Here is a 17,898-nt window from a genome sequence, read left to right as displayed (position 1 = left end):
TTATTTCAGTTTATTGTATTACTTCATATGATTTATTACAGCCACTGAAAGCTCAGAAAAGAAAAAAAAAAACAACCTTTCCTTTTTCTACTTCCTGGTGAAAATTAAATGCCAGTGAACACAGTATTTCTTATTTGAGGGTGTTCAAAAACCCTGAAGGAAATGGCATCCCAAAAAGGGCACATCTACCCAGTTACCAGGCAGGGTTTGCAAGTTTATCTATGATACTCCTGCTAACATGCCAAAGGTGCATCTATATTTAACATTAGTGCCCGCATCTACTTTACTTTTAAAGTCAGGTCATAGATGCTGGCTTTCATTAGAGAGTAACAGAGATGTTAACATCAAAAACTGATTCCCACTGTTCTCTACTGTGCAAGCAGTCTGTTATCCATTCCAGTGTAAAAACCAAACACCGTAGCTTAACTACTTAGTATTGAAAGTGAGCTGTCTGACTTTACCACAGGAATAGAGAGGAAGCACTGCCATTTTTAAACAGTGGTATCAGCTAGAAGACAAACTAACAACAGATACAACTACATGAGGGCTCATGAGCTGTTAGAATTACCAGCATTAGAGGATTTACTGTGAGACAACTTAAGCTTTTAATGCAGACATGCTGCAGGATTAATAATGATGTGCAAGTATTCATAATCTGCTCAAAGTAACTGACCATAGGTTTTGTATCTTTTATATTCAAATGGGTCTATGAAACACGTTTTACAATTAAATCACCCTAAGGTGCAGGAATGAACTAATTTAACTACTAGAAATTACTTTTTTTTTTTGGCATTTTAATTGAACAGTAAAGTTAAATTTCCATCTAATCAAGATCCAGACAAAAAGAACCCCCAAAACTATTTGCTTATTTTGTTATTTCAAAAGCCCCCAAAATGTTTTACCTCCACAGGCATACACAACATTATTGCTTACTCAGACATTTATCAATGTATCTTTCTGCTTATGCTAAATTTGGCATTTAACAAAGTTTGGAGTCAGTTGTAAATCAAGAGGTTTTGATTACAAACAACAAAGAGGGGGGGAAAATTCAAGTTTAGAAGTTTGAAAGCAGGAAAGAAAGCCATCAAGTATACCTCACTTAATGATGTAAGTCAGGACCATGGTCGTTTGAATATTTCTATCCTGTTAGAAGACACTTCTAAACATCCTTTCACCATAGTATAAATGTTTAGTCATCCATCCCAATGAAGATTACTTTGAACTCTGAATGTAACCTGAAAAAGTCCTTCTACAAATGTAGCCAAGTAATAATGTGGCATTTTTCTTCTCAACTAGATTTTGGAGTCTAGTCATTAGCTTAGACTTAGATATTACTGTCCATAAAAACATTCTCCTTGGTAGCATGCAAATATACACAGTAAAAAGATGACAGAATCTCAAGCATGTGTGAAACTGGACTTCTAGTTAGTAACATGCAAGAAATTTTTCACCCAAAATTGGGAGAATGTTTAAAAGCCTAATTCCCTCAGACACACAGCCAATAACTATATTTAGTACCTTTTCAACAAACAGATAGGGCAAACAACAGGGCCCACATTGCATTGCGGACTGACTGGGCAGGAACATTTGGCAGCAGTCAACACCAAAGAACTAAAGCAAATAAAGCTTCAAATTCACATATATCTGTGGTTAGGGTTTTTTTAAGCCTCAAAGGACTGTAACATCAACACACAGAACTATTTGTTGTACTCTCTACTATGAGAGTGCTAATTATTGTGATCTTTAGGATTACAGCATAAGATGAAAACTTCATTATAACCATAATCAAAGTAAACTCATTATCCAAATAATCAGCAAACTTACAAATGATGAAGTACTATAATTTAAATTTCATCAGATCATACAGAAGAAAACCCACTGACCCTCTCTGCACAACAGGCAACTTTAGCTACAAAAAACAATTAAGAGAATTAAAGCCTTCAATGCATTGGCATATCTACACTTAAAAACCCCCACCCCAAACACAAAGCTATCTTTTTTTCCCTTTCCCCACAGACTGAGCTGTAATATTTCCTCCATTGCCTAATCCTAGCCTCTTGTTCCTATTCTCTTCATTGTCTGCATTTTAGGTCCAAACTAGAGCAATTACTTTTAAGCAGCTACAAGAATAATACCCTGTTTAACAAGAAAGTACTCAGTTTATGTTCACCAAATAATTCATAATGCAGATTCCATTCATCTATGTGGGAGCTGCACACTGCAGATCATAAAAATAAGCATATTATAAAAATACAGACACATGCACAGTTCATTAATTCTCTCTAAGAAGGGCTCTATTCACTCTTTCAGTAACAATACTAAGTTCTTCTACATCTGTTATGGAGACATATCAGTTATAACTGTTAAGAGTTGTCCTGGATTTGAGAGATTCAAAGACAGAGACAACCAAGTTGCTTAAAACAGCTACTAAAAGATGGGTTCGAGGGGGAAAAGTTAAGGGAAACAATGAAATATAATTACAGGACCAATCTGGTTATTAACACACACAAAAATCATACCAGTATGATTGTAGACTACGTCTGTGATGCAAAGCATATTCCATTCATTTTTCAATTTTTCCACAAGAGCTCCTATATCACTCCAAGTGCACTTTTTATTATGGCTTGAAAAATCAGGATTTACTTCTAACTGATCAGCCAGTGAATAACATGATCTAGACAGTCCAAGCTTCTGCAGTGGTGTAAAATGGATCATGTTGTAACCTACACAACAAGAAGCCATTTATTAAATAAGTTAATTGGAAGAAGAAGAAGAAGTTACAGTTATAACATGTACTTAAAGCTAATGTTTGGAACAACCAGTTAAAATGAATCTGAATCTTGCCCTTGAAATTCTACATAAGACAAGCTTTAAAAAAATCACCCTCTCAGTTCTACAAAATTCCAAGTCTATCCAAAATCAAAAGAATAAAACTAGTTTCCCCTATCAGGAAATTCCTGAATTTGCACCCTTGCAAATATTTTCATCATTTCACTGGCTTAATCTATTAACTAAATTGAATCTAGTGGAAAATATTTAGCCTACAAACTAAAGAACAAACAAGCTGTTTACACTGAAGCTCTTCAGTGTAACTTTGCTTTTTGATCGTAAGACAAAAATGTATATCCTTTAACGTGTATTGGCATTACCTGTTTCTTTTGCAACTTTAAGCCTATCTTCCCATTCGTGAAACGGTCCCAGACACTTAGCGAGGAACGTCTGGAGCGTCACGCAATCCAAAGGTAACACATGATTATCGGCTCCAACATGCAAAATAGGATCCACGACTATGTAACCTCCTCCACTTTTTTCATTTCTAGGAAAAATTAATTTTCATTGGTACAGCAAACACCCATTGTACCAGTCAGTTTCAGAGAGAATCCAAGCTATTTCAAAAACACAGTAGCCCAGTACAGTGGCTGGGGGGAGGTGAGGAACAGGACTGCAGGGCACCTGAAGAAAACAGGAAACACTGAAGAGATGTTTGTCTCTCAGGCATCATCTCTCTACTGGACTTGTGCCAGTTGCTTACAAGAATACAATTGGGATACAGAGCTTTAAACTCCCTGCAAAAAGTGAGATACCTTTGTTATTTTCTGAGACAGAATACTGGTTCCTCCTTTTAAGGCACGGACAGAAACGAAGAAAGTATGACTGCCCATCTTTTATACAAAGACCTCCATTTGGAACACCATCCTCAGGAAGAGACCTGAGCTAAATGCCCTTTTTAGCCTGAGGGAATTTAACCACCCATTTTCCAGAAACTCAGAATACCAGACTACAATCATTACAGATACTGACATTCTCCTCTGCACTTGTCCTGTTGAAACAAAGGAGGAAGTAAAGAACACCAGAACCTCTGTGCTAGAAAGACAGAAAACAACCTTCAAAGTCAATGAAGAAAGTACAAATTAATCATTCAGCTACCTAGAATGCTGATTACTTTGAAAACTTGTAAAAATGGTTTGCCTTTCCAACATTTACAGAAAATTGATAACTGTGTTCTGCATATTCTCCAGAATATCTTTGCATCAGCAAGCATCAGACAATCACCACAGCTACTGTCTGTCATTAGCAGATTCAGATAGGCCCCATGGCTGCAATTTGAAAAATGCATGGAAAAAATGTTTTTATTCTTAAGAGTGATTCCTCCAGGTTAAAATGTAGACGAAGGGAGCAGACTGCATTTGGCTGTAAGTATAGAATTTCACTTACCCAAGACTGAAATAGTACTGGTATGACCCAGAAATTTGGAGATCCAGCTTGCAGTATTTGTCAGAATCATCTTCTTTTCCTGTGGGATTGTGCCACGACAGTGTCCTGAACTTGTGGCGATCAAATACTGCTCCAGAAGCTGGATAATTTGTGTACACGGTAACGGGCTTGCCTTGAAGAGTCGGACCCAGTCGGAACTGTAGTTCAAAACCTCAAGGAAAAAAGATAAAATCACTTTATCGGGAGGACTAGATATTTCTATTCTGTAATTACAAATCATAATTTGATATCATGTTAAGAAGAAAGTGCACCAACGTATCTGTCAGGAATTTCGGTGGAACTGTATATTTCTACAGCATCATCTCTCCCTACTTTCCTAACGTTGTTCTTTGCACACTTTATATATAGTCCTTTTCCTTTACTTATATGGCACTATTTATCTCCTTTCCAATTTGTTCCTCTTGCTATATAAAAAGTCTTAAAAACAAAATACAGTAAAACATCATGATCATCAGACTACATACAATTTTATACAGATTTTGGGTTATGTAGTACCTAAGTATTTAGGTTTACCAAGTCTATATATTAAGCTGAACCATGAAAACATATAAAAAAAATTAGGAACACATTTTGAAACAGAAAATATTTCAAATCCCTTCATTCTTCACTGACGGTTTACTAAACGATGCTGAATTCCTTATGCTTTTAACTGTAAAATGATATATACTTGTGTGTACAAATGTACAAACAAATCATTACATTTTCAGAGAGCTCAACAAATCAAAGGGAGTTTCGTATATGTGCTGCAGGTCACACACACACAGAAAGGGCGGCATTTAGGCTTAAGATACCCATGACAATGAGAACAAAATAAAGTTAAAATATTAGGACCTAAAACCATGCTATAGTCTGTTCAGTTGAACGTGAAAAATTCTGTTTAGTCAATAGGTTTCAGAATAGGTTTCCACTTGCAGGTATGAGGGCCACCATCATGCGGACGACTAATTACAGGGTCCTTTCAAGTGACTGAAACAGGCGTAAGTGCTTGCACAATAACTTTTACTAAAGTACATGCCAGTTATGTAGTTAACTGTAGTAACACACCTACTAGCCCTAGCAGTCTACAAAATGGGGAGTAAAAGAAACCTGAGTATTTGTAAAGAGAAAAAGTTATTAATACACAGATAATGAATTATAAAGTGTAAAAAAACCCTGAACAATAGCAAGCTCCAGTACCTTAAGCTGAAAAAAGCCACTTGCTTATTAAATAGAATCATGGGGACTCTAATATCAGAATTCAATGTCTCAATACATTTAAATGGAAGTCTCACCAAGCTCGCCATTTCTTTTATTAACATAATCACCACTGCACCAAAACCACCATGTAAAGCAGTGGTTTTAGGATCCGAATGTCTGCCAGGTAAAATGAAGCTCATTTGATCGAAGGAAAAAAAACCAAACAAACCAAAAAAACCCAAACAATCTTACATGAAAAAAAATCACTTTTGGAAGGTTAAGTACACTCTCCCCAGGACTGTCCTGACATTTTATTACAGGGATTACTAAAATTAGAGCACAGGGATATATGCCATTGATATCTTATTTCCTGTAACAGTTATACTGACATCAGGAACGCTGTGCTCAAAATTAGCTATGCCCTCTCAGAGACTGCTACCAGCCGAGGCACTTTGAATGTCTGCTAGCCATGCACTTCTGTGTGACTCCTCCCAACAAAATTTATACAACTGGAAGGATGAGTTAATAATCGAGGTTATGGTCAACTCTGCATTTCTTCGCTACTGACATTTTCTTATATTACACTGTCAGAAAATTTTGAAATCAATATAATTGAAGAGAACCCTCATTCTCAAGAACCAAAATACTGCTCCTCTACTAAACCACTTTGATATTATTTTCCTAGATCAATAACAAAGTAATAAAACCTGCAAAATTTCATGAATAATAAAAATTGTTACATCATTAAAAATGGTTTCTGAAGACAGTGGCTTTAATTTAATAGTCTGAATTTGCTGACCAGCATAATAATGGACGAACTAGCCAGATGTTTTTTGGTTTGGTTTTAAGTTGTTTTTCCCCCCCCCCCCCAAGAAGAACACTTTCAGCAATAAATGTCAAGTTCTTCGAAGTATGCGGCCAGAATACTAACCTAGCACAGCTATAAGAAATCTGACAGGCAAGATAAGATTTAGGAGGAGCTAAAGATCCCATATGCTGAAACATTACCTCAGACTTTGCAAAATATTGGTATTACTTATGTATTTCAAAATTATAATATTAAAGATGGGGTGTTGCATAACACATTGCAGATAAATACTAGAGAGCTTGACTTATGAGGACTTTCTCGGGTCACTGAAGTACAGGTTATAAAAGGAGAGGTCCTGCCCTGCAGGGCCTGTCTAAAAAATGCTTCGCACTTCATTTCCGTGAACACAGACGGCTCCGAGCCGATTTGCTCTTCATTTCTCAAGACTTTTATGAGCCAGACCGAACTGCAGCTGGAGCCCATAGAGCTCTGCAGTGGAAGCAAGCATGTCAGAAATTGTATCATATTAAAACAAGGAAAAAAGTTTGAAAAAAAAAAAAAAAAGAGAGAACACCACCGCAGGCTGAGCTCCCTTCCCACTACTCCCCGAAGAAGGTGGCGAGCTCCCGGCCATTTCCCTCTCACCCGGTCCCGGGAGCTTCCCGCCGAGGAGGAGGAGGGTGAGGAGGCCGCAGCCCGCCGCCCCCGACCTACCCTGCTCCAGCCTGAAGAGGGTCTTGTCCAGCTTCTCCATCTCGCTGAGGTGCAGCAGCCGCGTCTCCTTACCGCTCGGCATGGCTGCGGCCGCCTGCCCGCCGCTCCTCCCGCGCCAGCGGACTCACTTCGGGGAGGGAGAAGCGAGCCCTGCCGTGAGGGAACACAGACAAAAACCCACAGGTCAGCGGCGACCCCCGGCGGGACGGCGGCCGTTTGGGAACGCCTCACGCCGCCGGTCTCGCTTACATGATCCCCAGCCCCGGGGGTGAGAGCAGACGAGGCGCGGCAGGGCAGGGAGCAGGGGGAGGAGGGTATGAGGGAGCTGCCAGGAGGCACCCGGCCCTCCCCCGGTCCGGGACCGCCGCCGGCAGCACCCCAGGGCAGCTCCCCGTCCCACAGCGCGGCCCGGCCCGCAGCCAGCGCCGCGGAGCTGCCCCCGGCCCGAGCCGCCCCCGGGGGGGGGGGGGGGGGGGGAAGCCTGACACCTGTCACTCTGCCCGCTCGCCCCGGCGCTGCGGGAGCCGCCGCCAGGCCCCTTCTCACCGCCCTGCCTCTGCGGGAAGCGGCGCCCGCCTCAGCCGTCCCACCATACTCACGAGCGGGCCCGCAGAGCGGCGGGGGCGCGGCTCCCCGCCGAGGGCGACGGCTGCCGAGGCCGAGCAGAGCCGGGGCGGGCGCTGGAGCAGCCCCGTCCGCCCTCGCCTGCTGCGGCCGCCCCGGCCTGGGCGGGCAGTCGCTCGCGCACTCGCCAGCAGCCGGACAGACCCCGCAGCACCGCTTTTTTCCTCCCCTTTTCTGGCTTTTTTTGAAACAAACTTTATTGGTTCCGCCGCCGCCGCGCACGGAGACGGGCGGCGCCGGCGCAGCTCCCGCGAGAGCGCAGGGCCCGCCCCGGCGGCGGTGCGCGGCGGCCGGGCCGGGTCTGCCCCCCCCCGCCCCGCCCCGCCCCGCCCCGCCCCTGCCGGGCCGGCCCCGCCCCGCCCCTTCCCCTCTGCCCCGCCCCGCCCCGCCCCGCCCCGGCTGAGGGGCGAGCCTGCCTCAGGAGCGACCCCCGTCCCCGGCGTCGTGGCGGCTGCGAGCGGGCTGAGCGCTCCGCGAGGCCGGGCCCCGGAGCACCCCGGGGCTCTCGGGGAGCGCAGCGCGGTGGTGCCTGATCTCCTGCCCCTGCCTTTACAGCCGTAGCCCCCGCCAGCGCCTTTACACACGGCGGGTGCGTACCGGCACCAGCGACCGCCCGCCGAGGGGGCTCAGGCACCTGAAGCTAAAGCTCGGTGTGATTGAACCGGCGTTCCGCTGAGGGAAACGTGGCCTGAAGGGCTGCCTGAAGCAGCCCGGCTGACGCCTTTGGGCCCAGCCGCTCCTTGCCGTGATGGAAAGGCCGCTCCGCGGGGCGCCCTCAGCCCTCCCGCCCTGCTGCCTCAGGGGCCGCGCGGGCCGGGGCCCGCCGCCTCCCGCCGCGACGCGGGCACACGGCGGCCGGGCCGGCGGCTCCTTTCTCATAGGCTGCGCTGCTGAACAAGCATGAGGTCAGCTAGGGTTTAAGTGCTATATATAGCGTGCGGACAAGACTACAAACTCCGGGGATCTGTCTTGGACCAAGAGGTACGGTGGTTTAAAAAAAAAAACAAAACCAAACCAAACAACCCACCACCCGTGTTTCACCTGAAGCGCTGTCACCAGACGGCCCTTACCATTGCTTTATATTGCAGAATACCTGGGACAGTTGCTCCAGGCCTCTTGCCACCAAAATCATTAACTGCACCCCACTGTGAAGGTCAGCCTTGCAGCTTTGGAAGGTCAGTCTATTTTTATTGCCTAGAACTATGTTAAAAAAAAAAAAAAGTACTTCTCAATTTACAGTCGCTATGTTATACTGGTTATTTTTTTTTCTTTCCAAAGGTAGTATATTTTGTGGAATTGGGAGGAGTCTGCAAAACAATTTAGGCTTAACCATTTACTTCCAGTCATCCCATGCGTACCCTTATGACTGTGTCTTACTGCAATGTGTTCATCCAATTACGATGCATTTAGGGGCAGTCCAAAAGCCTTGATATTCATGGAAACACTTTCACCCATTTCAAACTGAGTTTGTTACCTTTTGGTAGCTAATTTTTTTCTTTTCCTGTTCACCTGCTCCTCCCTCTGAACATTTTAAGAAATCTGTTTGTTCCTCATTACAGTTCACATTTTTTGGTATTGTTGAGAAAGGTTTTCACGTTGGTGTGAGTATGTCAACTTTTATGCCCCCTGACAATATTAGGGTGCCTAGACAGACGGGGGGAATATTCCTAGTAAAGCCCCCGCTTGTGTGTTCTTCCCCTAACGTCCATCTCAGTGAGACTCATTCAGATATGATTCAAACCTGATACTTCCAATCTGGATTCTTTTACACGGATATTTCCTGGGGGCCCAGCAGGATTCTCCCATCTTGTCTTTCTTAGCTCCCTTATTCCTTACTCAGCTTGCTGGCCTGTGTGATTTGTATACAGGACAGATTTGCACCTAGCAGAAGCCCGGCTCTCCTGGTATGCTGGCTGTTTTCTCTGAACTGGACATGTTCTAGTAAAGAAGATACAACATAGGAATGGGAAGTACAAGAAGCTCCAACAGGTATGGGAGTCGTAGGAACAAAACCAACAGACATGTCATTGAAAGAGATCTGGACCATCTCTTTGCTATGGTCCTCAGCAAGCTTCAGTATCCTGAAGTGACTTTGCAGTCGGTCTGCCGCAGAGCCTTGCACAAGTGCCTCTTCCTCCAGGCTTGCTATTGTCCTGTCATGTACTGCAAACGGGGCAGGATTTAGAAATTTCATGAGCTGCTTACGCAGTGAACAGTTCTAAGAGAGGAAGAGCAAAAAATGCCCATGTAGCCAAGTCCTTTGCATAAATAGTTACCCTAAAGTGCATGCTGAATGCCTTGTGAAAAGCAAGAAAAACCCAAAAGGGTATTACTAAAGGCAATTTCACCACTGCTACTAAGTTTTAAAATGTGGCTTTTTTGTTTTCTCCACTTAATAGGGAAAGTCACCCTGCTCTAGTTACTAGGTTTGCACTGCCACATCTCCACTCTACTAGACATTTAGACAGGTTTTGGAATGTATCCAAGTTTACGAAAAAGGATTTTTAAGTTTCTCAAGACATAAATCATTAAGAAACCAAACTAGCATACAGCCTCCTGATTCCAAATCCTGAAGCAGTTATTTTGACCAACATTCGTGACTGTAGCTAGAACAGATGTCAACAGTCTAAATGAAGGACTTGAGCCACAGCAAAGAAGTTCCCTAAGTACTATTAAATCACTTAATAATTAGAACAGTATCATTTCATTGGCCTTCAATTCAATATGAAAAAACTGACTATTACAAAGATACTGAATGAATATAGCAGGTCCTTTGATGAAGTTTAATCAGGAAAGAAGAGCAGACTGCTCTAATCCTTTCTCCATCAACATCACCTCTTATGCTGGCACATCCCTTACAGACTTTGGGCCTGTGTTAATTTAGCAGACGTAAATTGAGCAGGCTTTCTGTATATGGGAACCACACCGGCACAACATCAATGCACAAGCGCTGCCATTTAGCATTGCAGGTATTGTACAGAATGCAGCCAACAGCAATCACGTATGCCATTTGCTACGCTGGCATCTAAATAGTGGATTTCACAGTGCCATTTTGTCTTTAGTTTGCAGTTTCTCTGTGTGTGATATGATATAGCACAGCAGGAAAAGATCAATAGTTGCTTCAAAATAAGAGTGGACACCATACCAATGTCATTATCAGGAAATAATTTTCCAGTTTTTTCAAATACATTAGTACTAGAATTCTTCAGTCCTTTTACATACACCTTCTTAGTACTCCCTCCCTTTCCTGCCTTCTGTTTTGCAACACAGTATTACAGAACGCTCATCCTAGCAGTGGCCTCAGTACACTTTGGGGAGCCTGTTCACTAGGTGTCAGATCACACATCATATTGCTTATGCCTGTTTTAAAGGTTATGACTGTAAAGTGTGGGAACTTAGAGTACTTACATGACAGTACTTTTTTTTTTTTAAATAACAGACCAATCTCTCTCAATAACAACAGTAAAAGCTAACTAGCACACGGAGAACTTAACTGAGCTTTCAACTAAAATTAAAAGCAGATTCCTTTGGCCTGTGTGCAGGAGATATGCAACTTCATAAAATTTAAAGTGATAGCATAGCTTTTTTCAATGCCCCACACTCATGACCTGTAAATTAATGAATTAACACCGTACTATTGTTCAAACAATAGGAAGCTTCAGAGGTGTTGAATCTTCTGTGTAGCTTTTGTCTTCTAATGGGGAGATCTCATCCAGAAATGCAAACCTGATTTTGAAAGAAAGCTCATTTTCTTTAAAACTGTTTAAGTGCTGTTCTTAGACACGTTATGTGCACAGCAGGAATTTACATATGGCCTTGGACATTAGAATCTAGTATTGAGAAAAAATGTTGGTCAGAACATTGAAGTAATCACCTGTAGCCTATTTTTTTTAAATCCCTTCTGAATAGCTAAACAGATTGCAATAGCCTGATAGTCAGGGAATAAATAATAGGCTGGAATAAAAATGTCTATATAAATAAGAAATCAAATGAGATGGAGAGACTAGGACACTAGCCTATGCAGTTTGTTCTTACTGAACATGTAAATGCCCTTTCCTCTAGTTACTTGGCAGTGTTGGTTTGACCTTTCAAAGATGAACCTGGTGTCATCATGAATTTTTGGATTGCAGAAACATTTTGGGTTTGTTTTTAATCCAAGCTCGGCCATTCTTTTACTGTGTGGCCTCAATCAATCAATGCTTGCTGTTTTAATGTCTGTATAAAGTTAGACTGGTATTAATTTTTAATAGAAAGTTGTAAAATTCAATGCATTTATCCTTAAAGAGGTCCAAATAAAATTTTATTATAGTTAAATATAGCTTTTCACATAAAGGCTTAAGATACATTTGACTGTGCTTTACCTAACAGCATCACATCAGTTTGATATTAATAATCTTCTGCAAGTGTGGTGACTTGGCAAACAAAATTTTAAACTTGAGTGTCTGAATGGTATTCTTGTACCATTTAACTTAGTAAAATAAATCCACATGTACTGGTGCAATTTCTGTTTTACAAGGAGAACATATTACACCAGTTTGCTGAATCACTACCAGCACTTTTATCTTTCTGCAAATTGTTCCATTTAACACTAGTGAAATACGCTGAGATTTAAGACTTCAGAGTTATCTATTCCTAAAGAAACTGTAGTAATGTTTTATCAAGCAGATCTACTCTTTCAGTTTTATATTTCCTCCTCAAAAATAAATATTTAGAGAGTGTCTCTTGCACACTCTGTTTTCTTTATGATGCTCCTTCCTACTGTATCAGAATAATAATCCTTAAATCTTATCTAGGCAGCTCTTTAAGCTCAAATGGTAACCAATTGGTTGGACTTGAGTCTGTTGTATAAAACTGGCATCTGACTTTTAAGCGAAGAAATAACTACGTACTAGCCCCACATAACCTGAGGTTATCTGAAAGCTAATACTGAGGTCCGTGGGCCTGCTCTGTAATCTTTCAGCACAGACAGAATTCAAGCCATAGTAATTTAAACAGTCTACCATGCTGTGATATGTTGCAGAAGGAGAATATTTCACCAAATGTATCACTACAGCAGGCGTTTGTTTTAAAAGATAATTTTAATCTCTTCCTCATCTTCATGTCTTGGAACAAATTCCTGATTTCTCATTGCCAAATCACTTCCAGTCCCAGGCCTCTTTTCAACCAGTTTTTGCATTCTACCACCAAGTTAAGCATGAGCAGGAAGAGCAGGGAAGATGATGCAAGAGTGGTTTGCACTGGGATGCTAGAAAGCTAAAATTCAGAGTGACAACTCTCCTTTTGCTATATAGCAATCAGTGCACCCAATTCAACATCTACAGTTGAAGCATCACCAAATGCTGTTACCAGAAATTCAAAGTCCTTCCTTAATGTTTGTCTTATTGATATCGTCAGATCTTTTGGTTAGCCATGAATGTGAGTTTGGGATTGCTGATCAGAAGTAGCTTGCCCATAAATGGGCAGCGGCTCCTACGTGAACTCACAGGAGCTAGGAATTACTGCTGTATGTTGGGGCAAACTGCTGCTGCTGCCTAGCTTTTTAGAGTATCTTACCTCTGCACAAACCACTGGCTCTCCATTCCAGCTGGATTCTTGTTGGTGGAGAAATCACTGTCTCATACAGTAGTGCGGTATTGATATTTTGCCTCCGAGTAGATCAGTGACATACTTGTTGGGTCACTGCAGGTGCTGTGCAGCAGATTCCCCCAAAGTCTGGAACTTCCTTGGAGGTACTGGCTTGCACAGAGGCTACGTAGTAACCTGGCTCTGCAGGAGGCAGCTTTCCATAGCATCTCTGGACTGGGTCACTTCACACCTCACTTGCTATTCCCCTGTGCTCATCAAGTGAGGATTGCTGCTTATAGGACTTGAAAGGTGGTATGAAACAATCTTCTCTCTCTTATTCTTCTCACAGCTCTTCTATGTTGGATATGCCTTTTACCAGCTCTGTTATAGTCTGACCAGCTTATTAGCTTTTGAAAGTCTCTGCAAGCATTTAGGTGAGATGTGCTAAAGTAAGAGCTAAAATCCCTGCAAGCATTCCTACCGAGAATACTCAAACATCACCACGTGGTCCCCCCACAGGTGTACTGGGCACGTACTAACCAGCATGCTGCTACCTCTAACCGCATTGCCCATCATGCAGCATCCCTACAGAACGATTGCTTGTGCTTGAACCCAGAGCAATTACAAACCCCACAGATACACCAGGTCTGAACAAAGAATATGTTTATAAGCCATGAAGGAGACAAATTGAGAGCTGCTGAAAAAAAGGTGAAAAGCTGAAAATGGGTTGTCTGTGAAAGGACCTCCGAGATGAGATGAAAAAGAGTGGGAAAATTAGTTCCTAGTCCAAGTGGAAGGAAAGAGGAAAAAAGCTGTGGGGCAGAGATGTAATTGAGATTGGCTAGCAAAGAAACTGATCAGTGTGTGGAAGAGCATTGTACTAGATTTCAATTAATCTTGTAGTTTCACATTATGAATTGTGTAATCGGGTCTAAAGTGCCTTAAACTGAAGCACTTACAGGTCAATGCTTTTGCCAGCAAGCTCTTTGCTCTCCGTGAAATGGAATAATAGGATCTCCTCACATCTCGCTGATACAATAAAATTAATACTTTTAAAAAGCACCACAGAAATGGTGAAAAATATAGAAAACTCAATAAAGTTAATAATTCAGTACTTTTATCAGATAAAACTTCAATAGTGTGCATCAGATAAAGCGATGGCCCTCATCTAAGGCAAAGTGCTGGGTCCTGCACTTGGGTCACAACAACCCCATGCAACACTACAGGCTGGGGGAGGAGTGGCTGGAGAGCTGCCTGGTGGAAAAGGACCTGGGGGTGTTGGTTGACAGCCGCCTGAACATGAGGCAGCAGTGTGCCCAGGTGGCCAAGAGGGCCAATGGGATCCTGGCCTGTATCAGGAATAGTGTGGCCAGCAGGACCAGGGAGGTGATAGTGCCCCTGTACTCTGCATTGGTGAGGCCGCACCTCAAGTACTGTGTTCAGTTTTGGCCCCTCACTACAAGAAGGACACTGAGGTGCTGGAGCGTGTCCAGAGAAGGGCAATGAGGCTGGTGAAGGGTCTAGAGCACAAGTCTTATGAGGAGCGGCTGAGGGAGCTGGGGTTGTTTAGCCTGGAGAAGAGGAGGCTGAGGGGAGACCTTATTGCTCTGTACAACTACCTGAAAGGAGGTTGTAGTGAGGTGGGGGTTGGCCTCTTCTACCTAGTAACGAGTGATAGAACGAGAGGAAACGGCCTCAAGCTGCGCCAGGGGAGGTTTAGGTTAGACATTAGGAAAAAGTTCTTCACCGAGAGGGTGGTCAAGCATTGGAAGAGGCTGCCCAGGGAAGTGGTTGAGTCTCCATCCCTGGAGGTATTTAAAGAACAGATAGATATGGTGCTTGAAGACATGGTATAGATGGACTTGGCAGTGATAGGTTGACGGTTGGACTCGATGATCTTAAGGGTCTTTTCCAACCTTGACGATTCTATGATTCTATGATCTCTTGAAGTGGGTAAAATGATTTTACTGCAGTCCTTTATCCATTGATTTAATTGTGTTATTAATTCTCCACTGAATTAAGTGGAGACTCTTTCAGAAAAGTGGCAGGTTGTCATTGTATCATAGCACCGATATGGACCTGTCTCAAATTGATATCAGGGAACCAAACTTAATTCTTTCATTTGAGATAAGCAAGGAAGTATTTTTCTGAAAAAAATTCTTTTGAAGTCAAAGTCGATGCACATTTTGGTAGAAAGCGTTTGTGCACATACTCCAGCTGTTGATGTGTCAGAATAGAGGTACAAAAAGAAAGTAAGTTTCTGTGTACTCGAGTGGAAAACCTTATTTTACTTAGTGGGTAGTGCCACCAGGTGGCTACTTAGTGTAATTGACTGAAAGCCGTAAAATGCATTTTTCTAGTACTGCTAGGTGAGCAAGTATTTTTGTATAAATATGTTTCCAAGTGTGAATCTTTGTGTCACATAAAAAAATTTAAAAATAGTGAAAGTAGAAGGGTCTGATTAGTAGAGAAGAATAAAGACCAAAGAAAAGCATACATAAAAAGAATATTTCTGGAGGTCAGTGGAATACGTTTATCTAGTTTGTAGGATAACAGTGAGTCAGCTGGTAAAACAGGTAAGTATGAAACAGTGCCAAAGCTCAAGGGAGAAGAATTAATTAATTATGGAGAAAAATAGGTCATCCTACACTGTGACTTTTATCATCATTTATTTCCTTTTAGACGGTCATGATTGTTTCAATGACTCAACATTCCCCTCTCTTTGGGGAAAAAAGCATATGCAAATTGCATTGGTAGGAAAAGTTCTTCGTATCTAAGATAATCTTATTGTTATTATTTCCCTAATACATATTTAGCTAAGACAATAACATTGAAAAGCTTGAAAAATGCTGAAGTCTAGTCTTTTAAGTGTAGGATGCACAAGAGGGAGATGAATAAATACAGGTGTCAGGACTGTTATCTTCATAGGAAGACCAGTCTCCTGAATGTATTCAGCCAAATCTAAATGCACTTTTTCAAACCTGTGTCAATATATCAAAACAGAAAACAGTAGTAACAAAAACTTCTTAGATCCAAGTTATCCATCACCAAATCAGTCTGATAGGGATGCAGCCTTTTTGCACATCACTTGATTTGGACTCAAGTGATGTTTACCGTGATAACCTTGCCAGTAACAGAGAGAAACCGTTTGCCTGGTGCACACATATATGAAACTTGAGCAAGGGTTGACCTTAGAAAATACCACAGTTTTGCTGTATAGTTAGCTTAATACCTAAGAGGAAAACTGATTACAAGGAACCACATAATGACACAGGTTCTCTTCAGACCTAGCTACAATGGCTTATTGTTTTCTGTATTACTTTGGGCTTAAAAATTAGCATAGCTATCTGCATGTGCCTTGGACTGCACAATATTTAATTTCCAAAATTATATATATTTTACTTAATTGTTTCTTCAGTTGTTAAGCAACGGAAATTCCCTTTTATATACTCAGCTTGTAGTCTCCTTTATGAAATTACTGTTGCTTTCAAAATTACAAGCCTTCACTTACTTCCTTGAGGTCCTGTAACAAACTATGCAAAAAAAGTCATCAGCATCTTTTCACATTAGATGTTATGTTGTTCACATGCCACTTGATGTCATCATCCTCTGACATAGTTCAATAGTAGATTACATGATTTTGTCTCTCTTCAGGCTTGCAGTTAGATTAAAAACCAACCCCCAGCCCTCTACGTCTCTAACCAATCATTTGGTTAAGCTAGAAACTTCTGCTTGCAATAAATACAGAATTATTATGAACACACTAACAGAGCTGTAATTGCAGTACACTTTGCAAAGAAGATGCATCTGCAGGCTTTTTATAGTTCATATATCCCAATGCATTTTATATCCTTGATACAACTTGGATATTGACACTTAACAAATTAGCATGCAGTACTCTCTCATAGAAATATTTTCATTAAGGCTGTAGAACGGTTGATTATTTTTTTTTAAGGACACTAGGGTGTTTGAAAGGATTCCTTCCAGACAGATTGATGATTGCCTATGCAGAAGGAGTATGGGTACTTGTACTCAGTAGTTAGAGAGTAATTGTTTTTTTCCTAGTTCTCTTGTTTTTTTCCTGGTTTTCTGGCTTTATAGCTCTTGGGCAATAGCTAACACCTTCTGAAATAAAAGAAGCTATAAAATGAGAAGCAAAACAGTATTCCCTCTCTTACCCACTTTACCTTTCACAGATAAATGAATTTATTTTCTTAAACTCTGATTACAGTTTCCAACAGGATGGTAGCTTGCATTTTCATCCCTCCTTGTGGGTCTTAATGAGGAAATTACTTCCATATATTCTTATATTTATAACAATGTTTCAGAAGTATAGACCCCATTCCGTCAATGGGCCGAGACCCTAAAATAAGATTTAAAAAAATATTTGGATATTGATTCCTACTAAAATCTGTGTAAGTTACGAACCTAAATATTGTCAAGAATATTGGTCACTGTGATTACCAGAGTTTTCGTACTGTAAATGTATTTATGTTAGTATTTGTCATACTAATAACGTATCTGCAAGGAAGGCTGTTTTTAATCAGCATAAATTAATTAGAAACACAGAAGCACTTAATAACGCATGTGTCTACTTGGGCTTACAATTTTATCAAACTCTCTCATATTTTGGGGACTTTATGAATGGCTGTTGTAAACTGAATGGTTTTTTTTCCCCAGCTAGGGGGGAATATCCATATTTAATTTTAAGCTGTTGATTATGCATTATGTTTCTT

General features: G+C 41.6%; 1 protein-coding gene and 1 long non-coding RNA gene across 6 annotated transcripts in view; one reads left to right on the top strand and one right to left on the bottom strand.

The window, feature by feature from the left end:
• AGL (amylo-alpha-1,6-glucosidase and 4-alpha-glucanotransferase) overlaps positions 1 to 7,863 on the bottom strand; it is a 38,230-nt gene extending 30,367 nt beyond the window's left edge. For 2 of the 5 annotated variants that reach the window (XM_087734179.1, XM_087734175.1), the window contains exons 1-5: positions 7,573 to 7,860; positions 6,974 to 7,123; positions 4,216 to 4,426; positions 3,150 to 3,316; positions 2,520 to 2,723 (exon numbers count right to left, since the gene is read on the bottom strand). In XM_087734179.1, coding sequence (XP_087590305.1) covers positions 2,520 to 2,723; positions 3,150 to 3,316; positions 4,216 to 4,426; positions 6,974 to 7,055 — 664 coding nt within the window. In that variant the 5' untranslated portion in view covers positions 7,056 to 7,123; positions 7,573 to 7,860. Of the gene's footprint in view, positions 1 to 2,519; positions 2,724 to 3,149; positions 3,317 to 4,215; positions 4,427 to 6,973; positions 7,124 to 7,222; positions 7,406 to 7,461 lie in introns of those variants that run through there. The other 3 variants (XR_015699200.1, XM_087734176.1, XM_087734178.1) reach the window with 3 other exon arrangements.
• Positions 7,864 to 8,024: 161 nt separating this feature from the next.
• LOC148052154 (uncharacterized) lies at positions 8,025 to 9,790 on the top strand. The gene is made up of 3 exons (XR_015699201.1): positions 8,025 to 8,578; positions 8,686 to 8,772; positions 9,466 to 9,790. It is a non-coding gene; the product is annotated as an uncharacterized LOC148052154 (long non-coding RNA).
• The last annotated feature ends 8,108 nt before the right edge of the window (positions 9,791 to 17,898 follow it).

Source organism: Nipponia nippon, unplaced genomic scaffold (genome assembly GCF_047370975.1).
Source record: "Nipponia nippon isolate SJK-2023a ecotype South Korea unplaced genomic scaffold, ASM4737097v1 scaffold_5, whole genome shotgun sequence".
Lineage (NCBI taxonomy): Eukaryota > Metazoa > Chordata > Aves > Pelecaniformes > Threskiornithidae > Nipponia > Nipponia nippon.
Note: the sequence above shows the minus strand (reverse complement) of the source record. Positions and strands in the feature narration are given on the sequence as shown.